This window comes from Pseudophryne corroboree, chromosome 5, assembly GCF_028390025.1.
Source record: "Pseudophryne corroboree isolate aPseCor3 chromosome 5, aPseCor3.hap2, whole genome shotgun sequence".
NCBI lineage: Eukaryota > Metazoa > Chordata > Amphibia > Anura > Myobatrachidae > Pseudophryne > Pseudophryne corroboree.
In genome coordinates this window covers 138,460,740-138,475,645 of record NC_086448.1, presented here as the reverse complement: position 1 = coordinate 138,475,645, position 14,906 = coordinate 138,460,740, and the positions used below count along the sequence as shown (strand labels likewise).

The following is a 14,906-nucleotide window of genomic DNA, read 5'->3' as shown; positions in this document are numbered from 1 at the left end:
TACCTCAGCCGTCAGGATATGCACCAAGGATAGTGGAGTCTACAACACCAGATCTTTTGAAGCAGTGGTAAAACAGTGGGGGTAATATTCAGTATGCTGGCTGTTGGCATCCCGTCGCTCAGAATACCAGCGCCGGATTCCAGACACCTGGCATACCTCTTGGGGTTACACAACTCCCCCTGGAATATATAGCGCCACCATTCCTGCAGCGCGGCGAGCGCATCGAGCCCGCGAGGGGCTTATTTGCGTACGCCTATCTGCCGGTATCCCGGCCGAGGCATAACATACTACACCCAACGGTGGGGCTTACCACAGGTAGATCTTATGGCCTCTCGAAACAACAATCAGCTTCCAAGATATGTGGCCAGAATGCGGGATCCAGCTGCGGAAGCTGTGGACACGCTAGCAATTCACTGGACTTACAAACTAGTATGCGTATTCCCGCCATTTCCCTTATTGCCAAGAGCATTAAACAAGGTGAAACAGGAAAGAGAGTGAGTAATTCTGATAGCACCGGACTGTCCTCGCAGAAGTTGGTACTCGGATCTGAAGAGTCTTCTGGCAGATGTTCCTTGGAGACTGCCACAGTGGTAGGACCTGCTGTCACAAGGACCATTTCTACATCCAGATCTGAACCGCCTACGTTTGACGGTGTGGTTCTTGAAACCAGGATTTTAAGGGAAAAAGGGTATCACAAAATCATCTATTCCTACTATGTTAGTAGCTAGGAAGCCAGTTACTGTGGCACACTACTATAGAATCTGGAAGAAATACATGGACTGGAGCCAGCCTAAGGGTTGAAACCCTAGAGTATTCTGCCTTACTAGATTGTTGAGGTTTCTCCAGTCGGGGTTGGATGGGGAATTACGTTTGGGATCTTTGGGTGAAGTAGTGTCCAACCCTGAGAGGTTAATAGCCACTATCTCCGCTGACAGGACACTGAGTTCCTGAGGGTGATGATTGTTAGCCGCCCGAGGTGACTGTTCACTCCCGCCACCTCCTAACAGAGCCAGAAGATTCTGGTGGCGAGTGCGTCACCGGCGACCCGACAAGCGGGGAGCCGTTGTGTATGGCGGAACATGGTAGGAGCGGCACTATGAGGGGTGCCCTGAGCCAGTGCAAATAACCTACACTGGTCACTCAAGGCTATCAGGGACCTCTGTAACGCTGCTAGCAAAATCCTCAGGCCAGTATAAAAATTTGAAGGTGCGGGAAGACGCGTCATGACCAGGGGACGGCGGAGCTTCTCCTCAGAGCAGACCCAGCAGCGTTCAGCGCCATTTTCTCCCTGCAGATACAGCTACAGAGACGCTGACAGGGAGTTCTGTCCCTCCACACGACTCCAGCTATCCTGTGCGGTACCAGGGGGTTGTAGAAGGGGGCTGTGTATTACTGTGTAGTCTATTAAAGGTACACAGTCAGCAGCAGGTTGGTTTTACCTACCTAATTGTGCGCTGTGTGTGTGCTGGCTCCAAGCTCTGTGTTCTCTCTGAAGGTACTTGGGGGGGGGGGGGGGGGGAGGGGTGTATGTTTTCTCACATAGCCATGTCCAGGTACTCTGTGTCTTATGCTGCAGAGGATGTTTCTTCTCCAGAGGAATCCATTCCTTGTACCCAGGAATGTAATGTCTTGTCTCAGATTCCTATTACTGAGCCAGAATGGCTGACTTCTATTAAGGGAATGATCTCTCAGATCTCTACTAGGGTAGCTCATACTGAAACTGAAACTCAGGTTTTAAAGAATTCTATGGCAGTTTGGTCAGGTTCTGTTCCTATACCTTCTAAATCCCCTAGCATATACCCAAAGAAACGTGCACTTGCCCAGATTATGCAAGCCAACACGGATACCGACTCTGACACGGCAGACGGTGATGGGGATGTGCTGAGGGGGGCGGCATCCCTGGCAAAGGGGGTGCAGCTCATGATTGAGGCCATTAGGGATATGTTACAAATTATTGACACACCACCTGAACAGGTTCAGGAGGCTTACTTTACTGACAATAAGAAAGCCTTGCTAACCTTCCCTGCGTCTAAAGAATTAAACGCTATATTTAAGAAATCCTGGGAAAACCCGAGAGAAAAAATACCAGATCCCAAAAAGGGTTCTGGTTGCCTTTCCCTTACCTGAGGAGGATAGAAAAAAAATGGGAAAACCCACCCATAGTTGACGCATCTGTCTCCAGACTGTCAAAGGTGGTTTTACCGGTCCCTGGATCTACCGCGTTAAAAGAACTGGCTGATTGTAAAGTTGACACTACGCTCAAATCCATGTACACTGCGTCAGGAGTGGCGCTACGGCCCACTATTGCCTGTGCATGGATTTCTAAAGCCATAGTAAAGTGGTCAGGCAAATTACTAGAGGAATTAATTCAATGTCACTTCTATCAATAGAATCTGTTTTTACGTAATATACAGGATTCTGTGGGTTTCATGGTGGAGCCCATGAAGGACCTGGGTACTCTGAATGCAAGGATATCTCCCATGGCTGTCTCAGCACGCAGGGGACTCTGGCTACACCACTGGTCTGCAGACGCGGAATCCAGAAGAAGTGTGGAGAACCTACCCTTCACAGCTTAGGCTCTATTTGGGGAAGCATTGGATGTGTGGATTTCCACGGCAACCGAGGGTAAGTCACCCTTACTTCCCTCAGCTGCTCCTTCTACGAAGAAACCCTTTTCTTCATCCACACCGCAGTCCTTTCGGTCTGCTAAGACAAAGTCCAAACCTACCACCTTCTTTAGAGGTGGATGGGCAAAATCCAAGAAACCTGCACCTCAGCATGATTGTGGTCCGCACAGCCTGGAAAACAGGCAGGGGGGATGCGAGACTGCGATGTTTCAGCAACGTCTGGGTGTCGTCCGGCCTGGATCCCTGGGTACAGGATATTGTGTCCCAGGGGTACAGACTGGAGTTTCAAGAACTCCCGCCTCACCTATTCTTCAAATCAGGCTTGCCAGCTTTACTGACAGACATGGCTATCCTACAGGAAGCCATCCAAAAATTGGAAAAGTCAGAGGTCATTATCCCAGTTCCACCTCATATGCAAAACAAGGGTTACTATTCAAACCTTTTCGTGGTGCCGAAACCGGATGGTTCGGTCAGACCGATTTTGAACTTGAAATTGTTAAACCCTTTCCTGAGGGAATTCAAATTCAAAATGGAATCCCTGAGAGCGGTGATCTCCGGTCTGGAGGAGGGAGAGTTTCTGGTATCCCTAGATATCAAGGATGCGTACCTCCACATTCCGATTTGGCCGCCTCATCAGGCCTATCTCAGATTCGCACTGTTAGCCAGTCACTATCCGTTCCAGGCACTGCCATTCGGTCTCTCCACGGCACCGAGATGATGGTTCTCCTCCGGCAGGGAGTGAATATAATTCCATATGTGGATGATCTGCTGATAAAGGCATCGTCCAGGGAGAAGTTGTTGCAGTCCATTGCTCTCACGACTCATCTGCTCAGGGAACAAGGTTGGATCCTGAACCTTCCAAAGTCACATTTGGAGCTGACAAGGAGATTCTTTCCTGTGGTTGATCCTCGACACGGAAGTGCAGAGGGTGTTTCTACTGGTGGAGAAAGCGTTAGTGATACAATCAATGGTCTGAGATGTCTTGAAACCTGCCCGGGTATCGGTTCACCAGTGCATTCGCCTTCTGGGGAAGATGGTTGCCTCCTACGAGGCTCTACAGTACGGAAGATTTCATGCACGGTCCTTCCAACTGGATCTCCTAGACAACTGGTTGGGATCTCACCTACACATGCACCAGAGGATACGTCTGTTGCCGAAAGCAAGGAGTTCACTCCTCTGGTGGTTGCAAATGCCTCACCTTCTGGAGGACCGCAGGTTCGGGGTTCAGAACTGGATCCTTCTAACCACGGATGCAAGCCTCAGGGGTTGGGACGTAGTCACTCAAGGGGAAACCTTCCAAGGAAGGTGGTCAAGTCTGGAATCCATTCTTCCAATAAACATTCTGGAACTACGAGCCGTTTACAACGGTCTTCTCCAAGCGGCGCATCTTCTACGAAATCAGGCCATTCAGGTGCAGTCGGACAATGTAACAACTGTGGCCTACATAAACCGACAGGGAGGAACAAAGAGCAGAGCTGCTATGTCAGAGGTAACAAGAATTCTTCTCTCGGCGGAAAAGCACACAGTGACGTTGTCTGCAAAATATTCCTTCCAGGAGTGGACAACTGGGAAGCGGACTTTCTCAGCAGGCACGTTCTCCATCCAGGAGAATGGAGCCTTCATCCGGAGGTGTTCAGACGTGTACAGACGTGACCAGTCGTTGGGGCGTGCCTCAATAAGACATGATGGCCTCACATCTCAACAAGAAACTTCGGAGGTACTGTTCCAGGTCGAGAGACCCACAAGCGGTGGCAGTGGATGCCCTGTTAACTCCGTGGGTGTTCAAGTCTGTGTATGTATTCCCTCCACTTCCACTTATTCCAAGAATTCTAAAGCTCATAAAGAGAACAAGGGTTCAGACAATTCTCATTGCTCCGGACTGGCCAAGGAGAGCTTGGTACGCGGATCTTCTGGAACTACTGCTGGAAGATCCGAGGCCTCTTCCTCTTTGCGAGGATCTTCTGCAACAGGGGCCGTTCGCTTATCAAGACTTACCGCGGCTACGTTTGTCAGCATGGAAGTTGAACTCCAGATCTTAGCCCAGAAGGGTATTCCGAGCAAGGTTATTCCTACCCTGATACAGACTAGGAAAGGAGTAACGTCTAAACATTACCATCGCATTTGGAAAAAATGTGTCTTAGTGTGAATCCAAGAAGTTTCCTACGGTGGAGTTTCAACTGGGACGGTTTCTCCTCTACCTGCAAGCAGGTATGGATATGTGCCTGCGTTTGGGATCCATAAAGGTCCAGATTTTGGCTTTATCCATTTTCTTCCAGAAACAATTAGCTGTACTCCCTGAGGTTGACTTTCTTGAAAGGGGTTCTGCAGATCCAGCCTCCCTTTGTGCACCTACCTACAGGGTGGGGCATTGTTTTTTTTTTTTTTTTTTATTATTATTATAATTGCCCCCTCAAACTGTTATTCTGCCCCTGTGGTTTGGGGGTTCACAGATGATATGCTAGTGGGAACTATTTCTTGTTCACCTTTTTCGTGTTCTATATTATCTACTCTGCATATGTCAACTGAAATCTAGATTCATCCTTTTCTTTCTAGGGAGTAGTCAACAAAGTTGCCCCCAGTCATATCGGATGTTTGGTTCATGGCTGTTTCAATGCTTCCGTACCGAAGCCCATGAGGATGGAAGTTGAGGCGTGGCAGCATATAGGAGTGAAGATCGGTGACCAAATAGAGTTTGAAGTTTTGCGATTAGATACAGACGCTGTGGGTGTATTTTGCATACGTGGCAGATTGGATAAGAAGTAAGTAGCTATTCTGTTACAGTCCAGCTGCATCTACTTTGCAAATGTTTCGTTAGACACTACTCGCATGTTTGTTGTAGGGTTCTTCACCATTTATAAGGGATCCCCCCTTAAAAAGTAATTTTTATGAAGTATATGTTACAAAGATAACACACAACATGAAACATGCGGCACAGCAAAAACTTTTTACGAATTTTAAAGAAATTACCGAAAATGAAAAATCTAATAATAGACAACATAAATAGAATTAAAACCACGTAAAGTAGTTATCCGTATAAATGTATATTTCAAAAATTACTAATCCAGTTAAATAGCGTTTCACTATTCTGGTAACGATTGCGCAAGGTATTGGTATGTAGTGAATGATGTAAGTCTGAAATGTAATGGAGACAACGGTCCTATTAGATATACTTGAATCGGTGCATACCGACAAAAGGCTAAAATCTATCTGGGGATCTTTTACAACTTAGTAACTAAATATCTGTTGCAGAGAAACAACACACGAAGTAGATTGCTTTTATGGAGCACTCTTTTAAGAATTTTTTTTTTTTAAATAGATGAATTTGACATGATTTTAATAAGTTAAAACATAACCTTTATTATACTTCCATAAAATAAATGGGGTAATTCAAGAGGCAGTACCTATATGTACATGCCAATTCTGTGCATTCACTTTATCGCACCCCCTATCACTGATGATAATATCCTAAATTGAAAAAATTAAATATATGTGGTGACTATATTACAAACTTATTTGAAGTGATAAAGTAAATTGCAAACTTATCTAAAGTGATAACAACAAATTATAAATAAAATAAGGTATTTACGAATCGTAGCCAGTAATTAGGCAGTTTTTGAAGCAGAGTATGAACTAAATTATGATGGTCACAGGGATATATTGTAACCATGAAATGCGAGATGTGCTGTACAGATTAATAATTACTGGCTACGATTCCATACACTAGGACGATAATGCCCGATTTTGGATATTCAGCACGATATATCGGATGAAATCGGACATTTTGGAGGCGTTTCCGATCCAATGCGCGTTCCCCTGAGCATTGGATCGGATCCTCCAGATTGAATGTGCTGCACATTCAATCTGGTCCGACCCCGCAGGCATGGCTGGGATCGGCCAGGATCGCCCAAGATACATCGTATGCAAAATGACAGCATACGAGGTATCTTGGGCGATCCTGCCCCCCGTGAGGCTGCCGGGGGTGATCGCCCTCGCCATGTCGTAGTGTATGGGCCCTTTAGTGTCAGCTTCTCAGGAGGAGTCTCTCAGGAATGTAAGACTCCTCCGATACGCTGGGTATGTAATTTGCAGGGACAGTGGGTATCGCTACCGCTTTCCTTGTCAGTTACAGATAGTATATAGCAGCGTAAAAAAAGAGAGAACTCCAAGTTTGACCTGAATGTCCTAAAGTTTGCAAAGACCTACAACCCACACCTGTACTTTATTTAGTTTTATCCTGTACGGAAAAAAAAAAAAAACTCTGAACGAATTCTCACTTGCCCTATTGGTTTGAGTGCATAAAGTGTCTGCATTATAGGAAATACAGGTTGCAGGCTATCAGTTCACTAGGGACCAGTGGTACCACTGTGGTCATGGTGATGCCTGCTCCCACTGTGACAAGTGTCCATGGCAAATAGTTCAAATAGTTTAGAATAATTATTTAAAATCTTTCAATACTGGGTATAACTTGTTGCAAATGTTACTTGGAAACTATGTTCATACATTGGTAAACCTGATATTCAAATACAAATTATGTGTTTAATATAACTATGCTGCTATTTCCAGTAGCCCACAGATGTAATTGTTGCTATATAAATGTAAAATTCCCAACAATCGGTCTTGATAAACACTAATTGGTTTTTGTTATTGAAGAAAAAGTAAATTTAATAACTTTTATGCTGCAATTAAAATAGTCGGTAGTTCTACTGTAATTCCCCTAAGTGTCTGGATTTTGTCTGTTCCATGTTAATTCTTAAAAAGAGACCTCACTGTCACTTTATCAATAACCTCTTTGTTTCACAAAGCAGTGTGCTTCTATTAGGACTTCAAAGTACCATGGATAGGAAAGAGAAACAGACTGTATTTCAGTAGTTACTAAGTCCCATGCAGAGCAGCCTTACAGTGCCCACCTTACTCCGCTGCTGAACGTTTATCCATTTCCGTCCGTTGTGTGTTCTAAAAACTATAAACTTGTGCTTTGTGTTTTACAGTATGTTCGGTGTTTCATTCATTCCCCATATTGTTCCTGTGTTGTATATTCTGTGAGGCTGCTGAACTTTTAAGTTTATTTTTATTATTACAGGTTAAGTATCCCATATCCAAATATTTTGAAATACAGAATTTTTTGAGTGAGACTGAGATAGTGAAACCTTTGTTTGTTCACAAACTTTGTTTACTAAACAAATGTATTAAAAATATTGTATTAAATGACCTTCAGGCTGTGTGTATAAGGCAGATTAGCCATGGATCCACGTTTTTTTATCGGATTTGCGGGCGTTTCCAACAATGCTGACCCGACTTAAAAAAAAAAAAAAAGGCAGATCGGCATTGCCGAAATGGGCAAAAACCTGTCTGAAATGCCCGCAAATTGAATACGGAAGTGTCTGATCCTCTCCGTCGGAGAGGATCCTACAATAATTGCATAGACCCCTATATCGTTAAAGATGCGCACTCCCGCGTGTCATTGACTGTGTCCGATATCTTTTGTACTTTCCTTAAAATCTCAAGATATCGTGAAAGAACGCATTCTCCTGGATGTGGCTGGGTGACATTGTGCGATATCGTTCAGTTGTATGCATGATATCATTTGCCAGAAAAAATCGTTAACAATATTCTGTGCGTCGTCAAGTGTGTTCAACAAATATGGAAACTGTATAACACACTACAATTTTAACCTATTAGATTAGCCAGACCTTTTCAGTTTATGCATAATGTTGTGCTTTAATAGAATAGATTACATTACACAGTATTCAGTCTGCCCCAAATCTGTTTCTTTCTGGAAGAACATTTTCAGACTGCTCTTTGGCTTTCTACATACAGTATCACCCACACACATTCATTCTTTAAAAATACCAAAGATTATAATTGGATTTATGTCCGTAATCTGTTTTGTATTGTGCATGGTACTTTTAAACCACAATACACAGACATGGCTCGTTCATGTGAAGCAATCCGGTATTGTAACAAAAACAGTTACATTTTGGAATTACAGATTGACAATTCAGTTAGGGGTGATACTAGCGCAGTGCAATTTAAATGGGGTTGGTTGCTGGCAGTGGAAACATTCATCCCTAGATCACCATATGCATTATCCTTTGCAGTCCCATGGGGTTGTGTATTAAAATGGCCAATGTAGTGTCTACCCTAGGTACAGTATGGATGTGTACTGCCAGTATCATGCATAACTGAATCCGTCCTTAAGAGTTTAGAAAGCATATGCAGAAAACATGGACCGTCTTGTAAATATTATCAAGTCCCTTTTGATGCTGAAACTGATTTCTGTTTTTTGTTCTCTTGTAAATGCAGAATGGAAGCTGAAGCACTTGAAAGACTAAATGAAATGACTGAGGAGCAAAATGCTAATAGACCAGAGACTCCCCAAGAAAACACTGAGGAAGAGCCAGCTTTTGAGACAGCCGAGATTTCCAAGGATGGCAAGAGAAAAAGCAAAAAACGTAAATATAAGGATCTCTCCCCCGAAAATGTATCGGAAGTAGTGGAGAGCCAAGGAAAGGCTAGCGTAAGTTTGGAGGAAATCCCCAAGAAAAAGCGAAAGAAACAAAAACACAACGAAGTGGCTGCTGAAAATGTTTATGCCGAGGTCGATGGAGGTCATTCTGCCATGGAGGACACAATTCTGGAGAGCTCATGCCAGTCAGTGGATGAATCTTTTAAAAAGGCAGGAAAAAAGAAGAAATATCAGGATTCACTGCAAAATACTGACCATACTTCTGAAAGATCAGACCGTAGCATGCTTGGACTTGATGGGGAATCATTGGTCCCTTTAAATCAATATAATAAAACAAAAGAATCCAAGAAAAAGAAGCGTAGCCACCTCTCTGACCCTGACATTAACTTTCAGAATGGAATAACAGATTCAAGTGTTGCAGATAATAGTACGTTAGAGGAAATAGGAGTAGAATCCGAAACTTTTCTTGAAACCACCCAGAAGAAACACAAGAAAAAACAGAGGCGCTCTTCTACAGTTCCAGATCCTGATTTAGAACCTGCCAATGATGATGATGCTGTGAATGAACAATCTCTGTCTGAGAGCTTTGTAGTACAACAGGAGACTCCAAAGTTAAAGAAGCACAAAAAGAAGCGAATTGATAGCACATTACTAGAAAGTGACAACAGCGGTTACCAGGTTGAAGACTGCAGCAAGGACAATAATATGTTGGCTGGAGATGGCCAAGAGTTTTTAGAGCCAAAAGTAAAAAAGAAACGAAAACAGTGAACGTCCAAATCTTTATTCAGAGTTTTGTACATTTCTTATTTTTCTATTGTAACTTTTTTTTTTCTTTTTTTAGCTTTTCAGACTTATGCTTTCTATCAGAAAGTTTTAAAAGTAATCTATTATATTGATGGCATATTTCAAAATCTATTTTATCAAGTAAATGTTAAACATCAAACATAACCACAGCTTACTTTTTATAAAAGGGGAAAAAAAGTCTTCTCTACAGATCAGTTGGCCTTGTCTGCTCTGCCTTTGATACACCTGTTGGATGTGTTAATTGTACAGTGGGCAGGGGACAGGCAGTGTTTGAACCTTGTGTTTATTAATGCTTGTGTTGGATAGATGGTAACTGCATACAGGCATTTGAGAAGATAAATTATGGCTTTGTGATGTAATGTTCACAATGCGTTTTCTTGGTGTCTGAGGTATGTGGACTGACTGTTCATTTTAGAGAAACTATGAATTTATGACTGCATTATCGAAGTCTAACCCAGAGGTTCCCAAATGCTGTCCTCTAGGAACCCTGATGCTCAGCACAGATGGTTAATCAAATTGACTGAGCTACTTATTAGGTCACTTGTGGCCAAGCATGGATATATTTAACACCTGGAGCGTTAGTGCTGTTTCACACGCGCCGGCTTCCGCCGCCTGTCAAAATCCCGCTCGGCTTTTTAATGCTGCCGTGCTGTAGAGACACATTCAGAGCAATGTGTCCTTTCACACGGCCCCGGCACGGCTGCCGGGTTGCAGCCGGAACTATCCACTGGAAGGTCCGGCTGCCGGGCCGACAGTCTTTGGAGGCAGTGAACTTTTGTGTGTGAAGGGGAGCTTTAACACAACGTTTTTTTAGCCGCTGCGCATGCGCACAGCATTACACACGGCTCAAAGCCGTTGTGTGTGAAAGACCCTCCCAGATGGCAAAAAGCAGGACAAAGTTTGTCCGGCTTTTTGCCATCCGGGGAAAACCGGGTAGTGTGTTACAGCCCTAAGGGTGCCTTAAGGACCGTGTTTGGGAATCTCTGGTCTAACCAGTCTATGAAACATCCTCTCATAATGGCTGCAAATCAGGGAAAATATATTCTTGTTTCTTAATACTAGCCATGATTGTTAACTCTTGTATGATCTAGCTATCAGTTCTAAAGCTGAATACACACTATAAGATTATGGGGTATACTTAATTGAAGTCGGATCCATTCCGACATTCATTTGTCGGAGTGGATCTGACTTGGGCTTTTCAAGTTCATCTCAATTCAACTTTTAAAAACGTCGAATGAATTGAAATGCGGGAGTTAGATGGGGGAGAGCCGCGGGCAGACGGGGGGAGAGCAGTACTACTGCAGCGGCTAGCTATACTATACCGCCGATTCACGTACTATTCGACAAGTCGAATTCCCCGACTTGTTGAATAAAAACAGCTGGGATTGAATAGGTCGAATCACGGTTCGACCTTAAAAAGTCAAACTGCCGTCTTTTCGACAGACGGCAGCTTTCGACACAAATTGAATATACCCCTATATGTCCAGTCTTTCTGGTTGGAGCTAAAATCTGATTATGGGGTATATTCAATTAAAGTAGGATCCATTCCGACATGTATTTGTCGGAATGGATCCGACAACCCCTATTCAATCTCATCTCATAATGTCAAGTCGAATTGAGATGAGGAACGCAGAGGAGGAGGGGGTCGAGCCGTGGGGAGACCAGCGGGGGACAGCCGGCGCGCATACAGGGGAGATCAGCGCTACAGTAGCACTGCAGCAGGATGTCACTCAGCCGCCCGGCTCCAGCAAGCGTGCTGGAGCCGGGTAGAAGCTGCCGTGAGGTCGGGGTGCTAAGTGACATTTAGCTGTAGCGCTGATCTCCCCTGTATGCCCGCTGCCTGTCTCCCTGCGTCTCCGCCCCCCCTCCCTCTCCTCCTCTGGGTCCGCATCTCAGTGCAACATCTTTTGATGTCAGACTGAGATGGTCAAAAAGGGGGCCAAACCTGTCGGTTTTGGCCCCGTTTTCGACACAAGCACGTGGATCGGCAGCTATTCCGCTGATCCACGTGCTTTTCGACAAGTCAAATAGCATTGAATAGGTCGAATCACGTTTCGACCTTAAAGTGGAAAACTGCCGTCTTTTCGACAGACGGCAGTTTTTGACACCAATTGAATATACCCCTATATGTGGGAGCAAATGACAATTGACCATTTGCTCCCAAACACTGAAAAATAGACACAAATGGAAGTTCAGACAAATTGGTTAAATCCATTTGATTTATTTATCAGAACAACCATTTTTGCCCATTTTCTGGCTTTTGGGAGCAAATGGTTGATGGTCACTGTGCTCCCATACATTACCAGATTTTAATTCCAATCAAAAGATTGTGCAGATAATTTTAAAGTGTGTATCCACCTTAACACTTTAAAAATTGTTTTATTACATTTTGGTTGACTTCTCTATTTTAAGCAATTTATTTTATTTTATATGAAATAAGTAGACCTATTGGCAAGAGCTTATGAGAGAAGTATTGAGTTATCAAGCCAAATAAATATAATTTTTTTTGCCCAAGAAGAAAATACGTCTTTTTTTAAATGGAGATGATGGAGAGCTGAAAATATTTTATGCAAAATTGGGAACATCCATGTATGTATGTCTGTATGTTCCAACTGCAGTTGTAAAGACCCTTGAAAGCACAGGTTTTAATAGTATGCATTAGCTTGGAATACAAGTGAATTAATTAGGGCCTCTGTCACAGCCATCTGAATGTGAATATATTTAAAACTTGCTCCGTTAGGGGGTCTCATGGATAGGGGCTTGGAACCCCTGGTATAAAAAGCCATTTATTTTTTCTTTTCTTTTTTTTGTGTCTATTTGGAGTTTTAATACTATTAATTTCCCCGATGGTTTGCCAGTCATTGATGTGCGCTGATCTGCACAACGTGGATGGCCCAACTATTGCATTATTGTTAAATGAATTGTGCTATTACAATTGGTAAAATACCTGTATGGTTTTGTTTTTTAATTTCAGCAATTTAACTGTTAATGCCATATAAACTTTATTTATCTGGAAATACCTGTGCAATGTTAGCAGAACGAATGGTGTAATAATGATGTTTGGTACGTAACACAACATTGCTATGCTTTATTACTCATTATAGCCATTCATGTCTCTTAAGGTGCATACACCCAGTGCGATTTTCCGTGTGATATGGACTATAAAGTCCATATCGCACGGAAACATAGTGCATATCGCGCTGTGTGTATAAGCCTGCGATGCCGATGTGCAGTCCCGTGGGATCGGCACCACAAGAAAATATAGTGGGTGCAGGCAGGGCCGATACTGACTACATGCCTCCGGGCACAATATAGTCCATGTCGCCCGGGACACCCCGTGGCACTGTGTGTGTGCACCTTTACTGTGGGACTGTAATACATGTGAACAAATGAATTTTACTTTGTGGGAATTAAAAATGTGACCCTAACATAAGGGTTTATAAAATGTTTCAAATGAATGTTTCCTTCCAATCACTTGCCGCCTCATTTGCCTCTGTTCCAAAGTTCATTTTTGCCCAACAAACTTAGCAGTACAGTCATTCTATTTTGGCAGCATGTTTTCCCACTGGCAGCACAGATAGGAAAGATACCACACTGGCCCTGGTTCAGTTTCACACAAGTCAGCCATGGTAGCATAACATGCTCGGAAACAGATGTGGGTCTTGTGGAAGAAACCATCCTTGCCATTAGTCTGCGTTTGTAGTAGGCCTGTGCTTCTTGCAAGAGTACCTTCTGAAATCAGATCGATCTCTGCGTATGCTCAATCCTGAATCGTTCTCACTTCTGTCTACACGCCCTCATATCGTCTAGTGTGTAGCCAGCATTAGTGTTCTATTGTATCTAGAGATGATCAATGGTCTATTGCACCGACCATCTTTAAGTATATACACCCAACTCATCTAAGAAGTGATATATTGCATCAGCCATGCTACATACCTGATGGGATATATCTGACAGGCCATTAATAATTTGTAGCGTGTATGGATGTTCTGACTGTAGACACACACTGTTTGGAGCTCTCAGTCCTCTGAGCACACACAGTTCGGATAGAAATGATTGTGTGTGTGTGTGTGTGTGTGTACGAGGTACATGGTTATGTGTTCTTGATTGTTAAGAAAATTGTCAGGTCGGTCTGCACTTACATTATTTAAGTGTGTACCCCATATTAGCGTACATGGGGTATCACCATTACACCCACTCGATGCCTACGACTGGAGTTCCTGTAGTTGCTCAAAATTGCCTACGTTAAGGTTTGACCCTGCATGGCGAGAAAATAGGAAGATCCATTTGCCAAACAGACTTCTGTGCTGCTCTGGAGGGAATTCAATTAGGTACAAGTTTGGTCCTGTGAGCCGAAATCATGGTGAACTCGTGTTGTGAATTACATTTGCAGTTTAATTCCAAACTCATTTATTTTGTTTTCTTTTGAATCTAATCACTATCATGAGGTGGAGATCACAAAACAAGTATAGACTTGTGAATTAGAAATCCCAATACTAAAGCCCCAGTGAGGAATGGAGCATTTCGCCCATTCATAAATTAGCCCCGTAATCTCTAAACTTTAAGAACAGAGTAACCGCACAGCGCCCAGAAATCGCATTTCTCTCATGTGACATTATCACACTCAGCATGTGCAATTACTGCACTACCACCAACATCCTCCATAGCTATACCATACCTCACAGGATTGGACAGGGATGGCTTTCGGTATTACGCAGGAATGAAATTTGTTGAGTAGACTATAAACTATTGAAATCAGGATGAGTACGGAGAAGTAATCCCTATTTACACTACAATTAGTTGGTCACTGTTCACTTTAGTTAGTTTAATCTCTGAGTGTAAAGTGTGGAAGCATGATTGCAAGAGAGAGAGTTATGTTGTTGTACAGGAGCTGCTAAAGTAGTTTGGATGCAAAGGAGAAAAATAGGCCAGTAGCTAGAGAGAGATAGTATTAAGAGATTTGAGGTGTGGGCATGTTTGAAGATCGGAGCATACAGCAAGGGACGTTG

General features: G+C 43.4%; 1 protein-coding gene across 1 annotated transcript in view; it reads left to right on the top strand.

Moving 5' to 3' along the window:
- POLR1F (RNA polymerase I subunit F) overlaps window positions 1–13,355 on the top strand; it is a 30,171-nt gene extending 16,816 nt beyond the window's left edge. Inside the window, exons 3-4 of the mRNA XM_063921750.1 lie at window positions 5,181–5,386; window positions 8,931–13,355. Coding sequence (XP_063777820.1) covers window positions 5,181–5,386; window positions 8,931–9,861 — 1,137 coding nt within the window. The 3' untranslated portion in view covers window positions 9,862–13,355. The remainder of the gene's footprint in view (window positions 1–5,180; window positions 5,387–8,930) is intronic.
- Window positions 13,356–14,906: the final 1,551 nt, after the last annotated feature.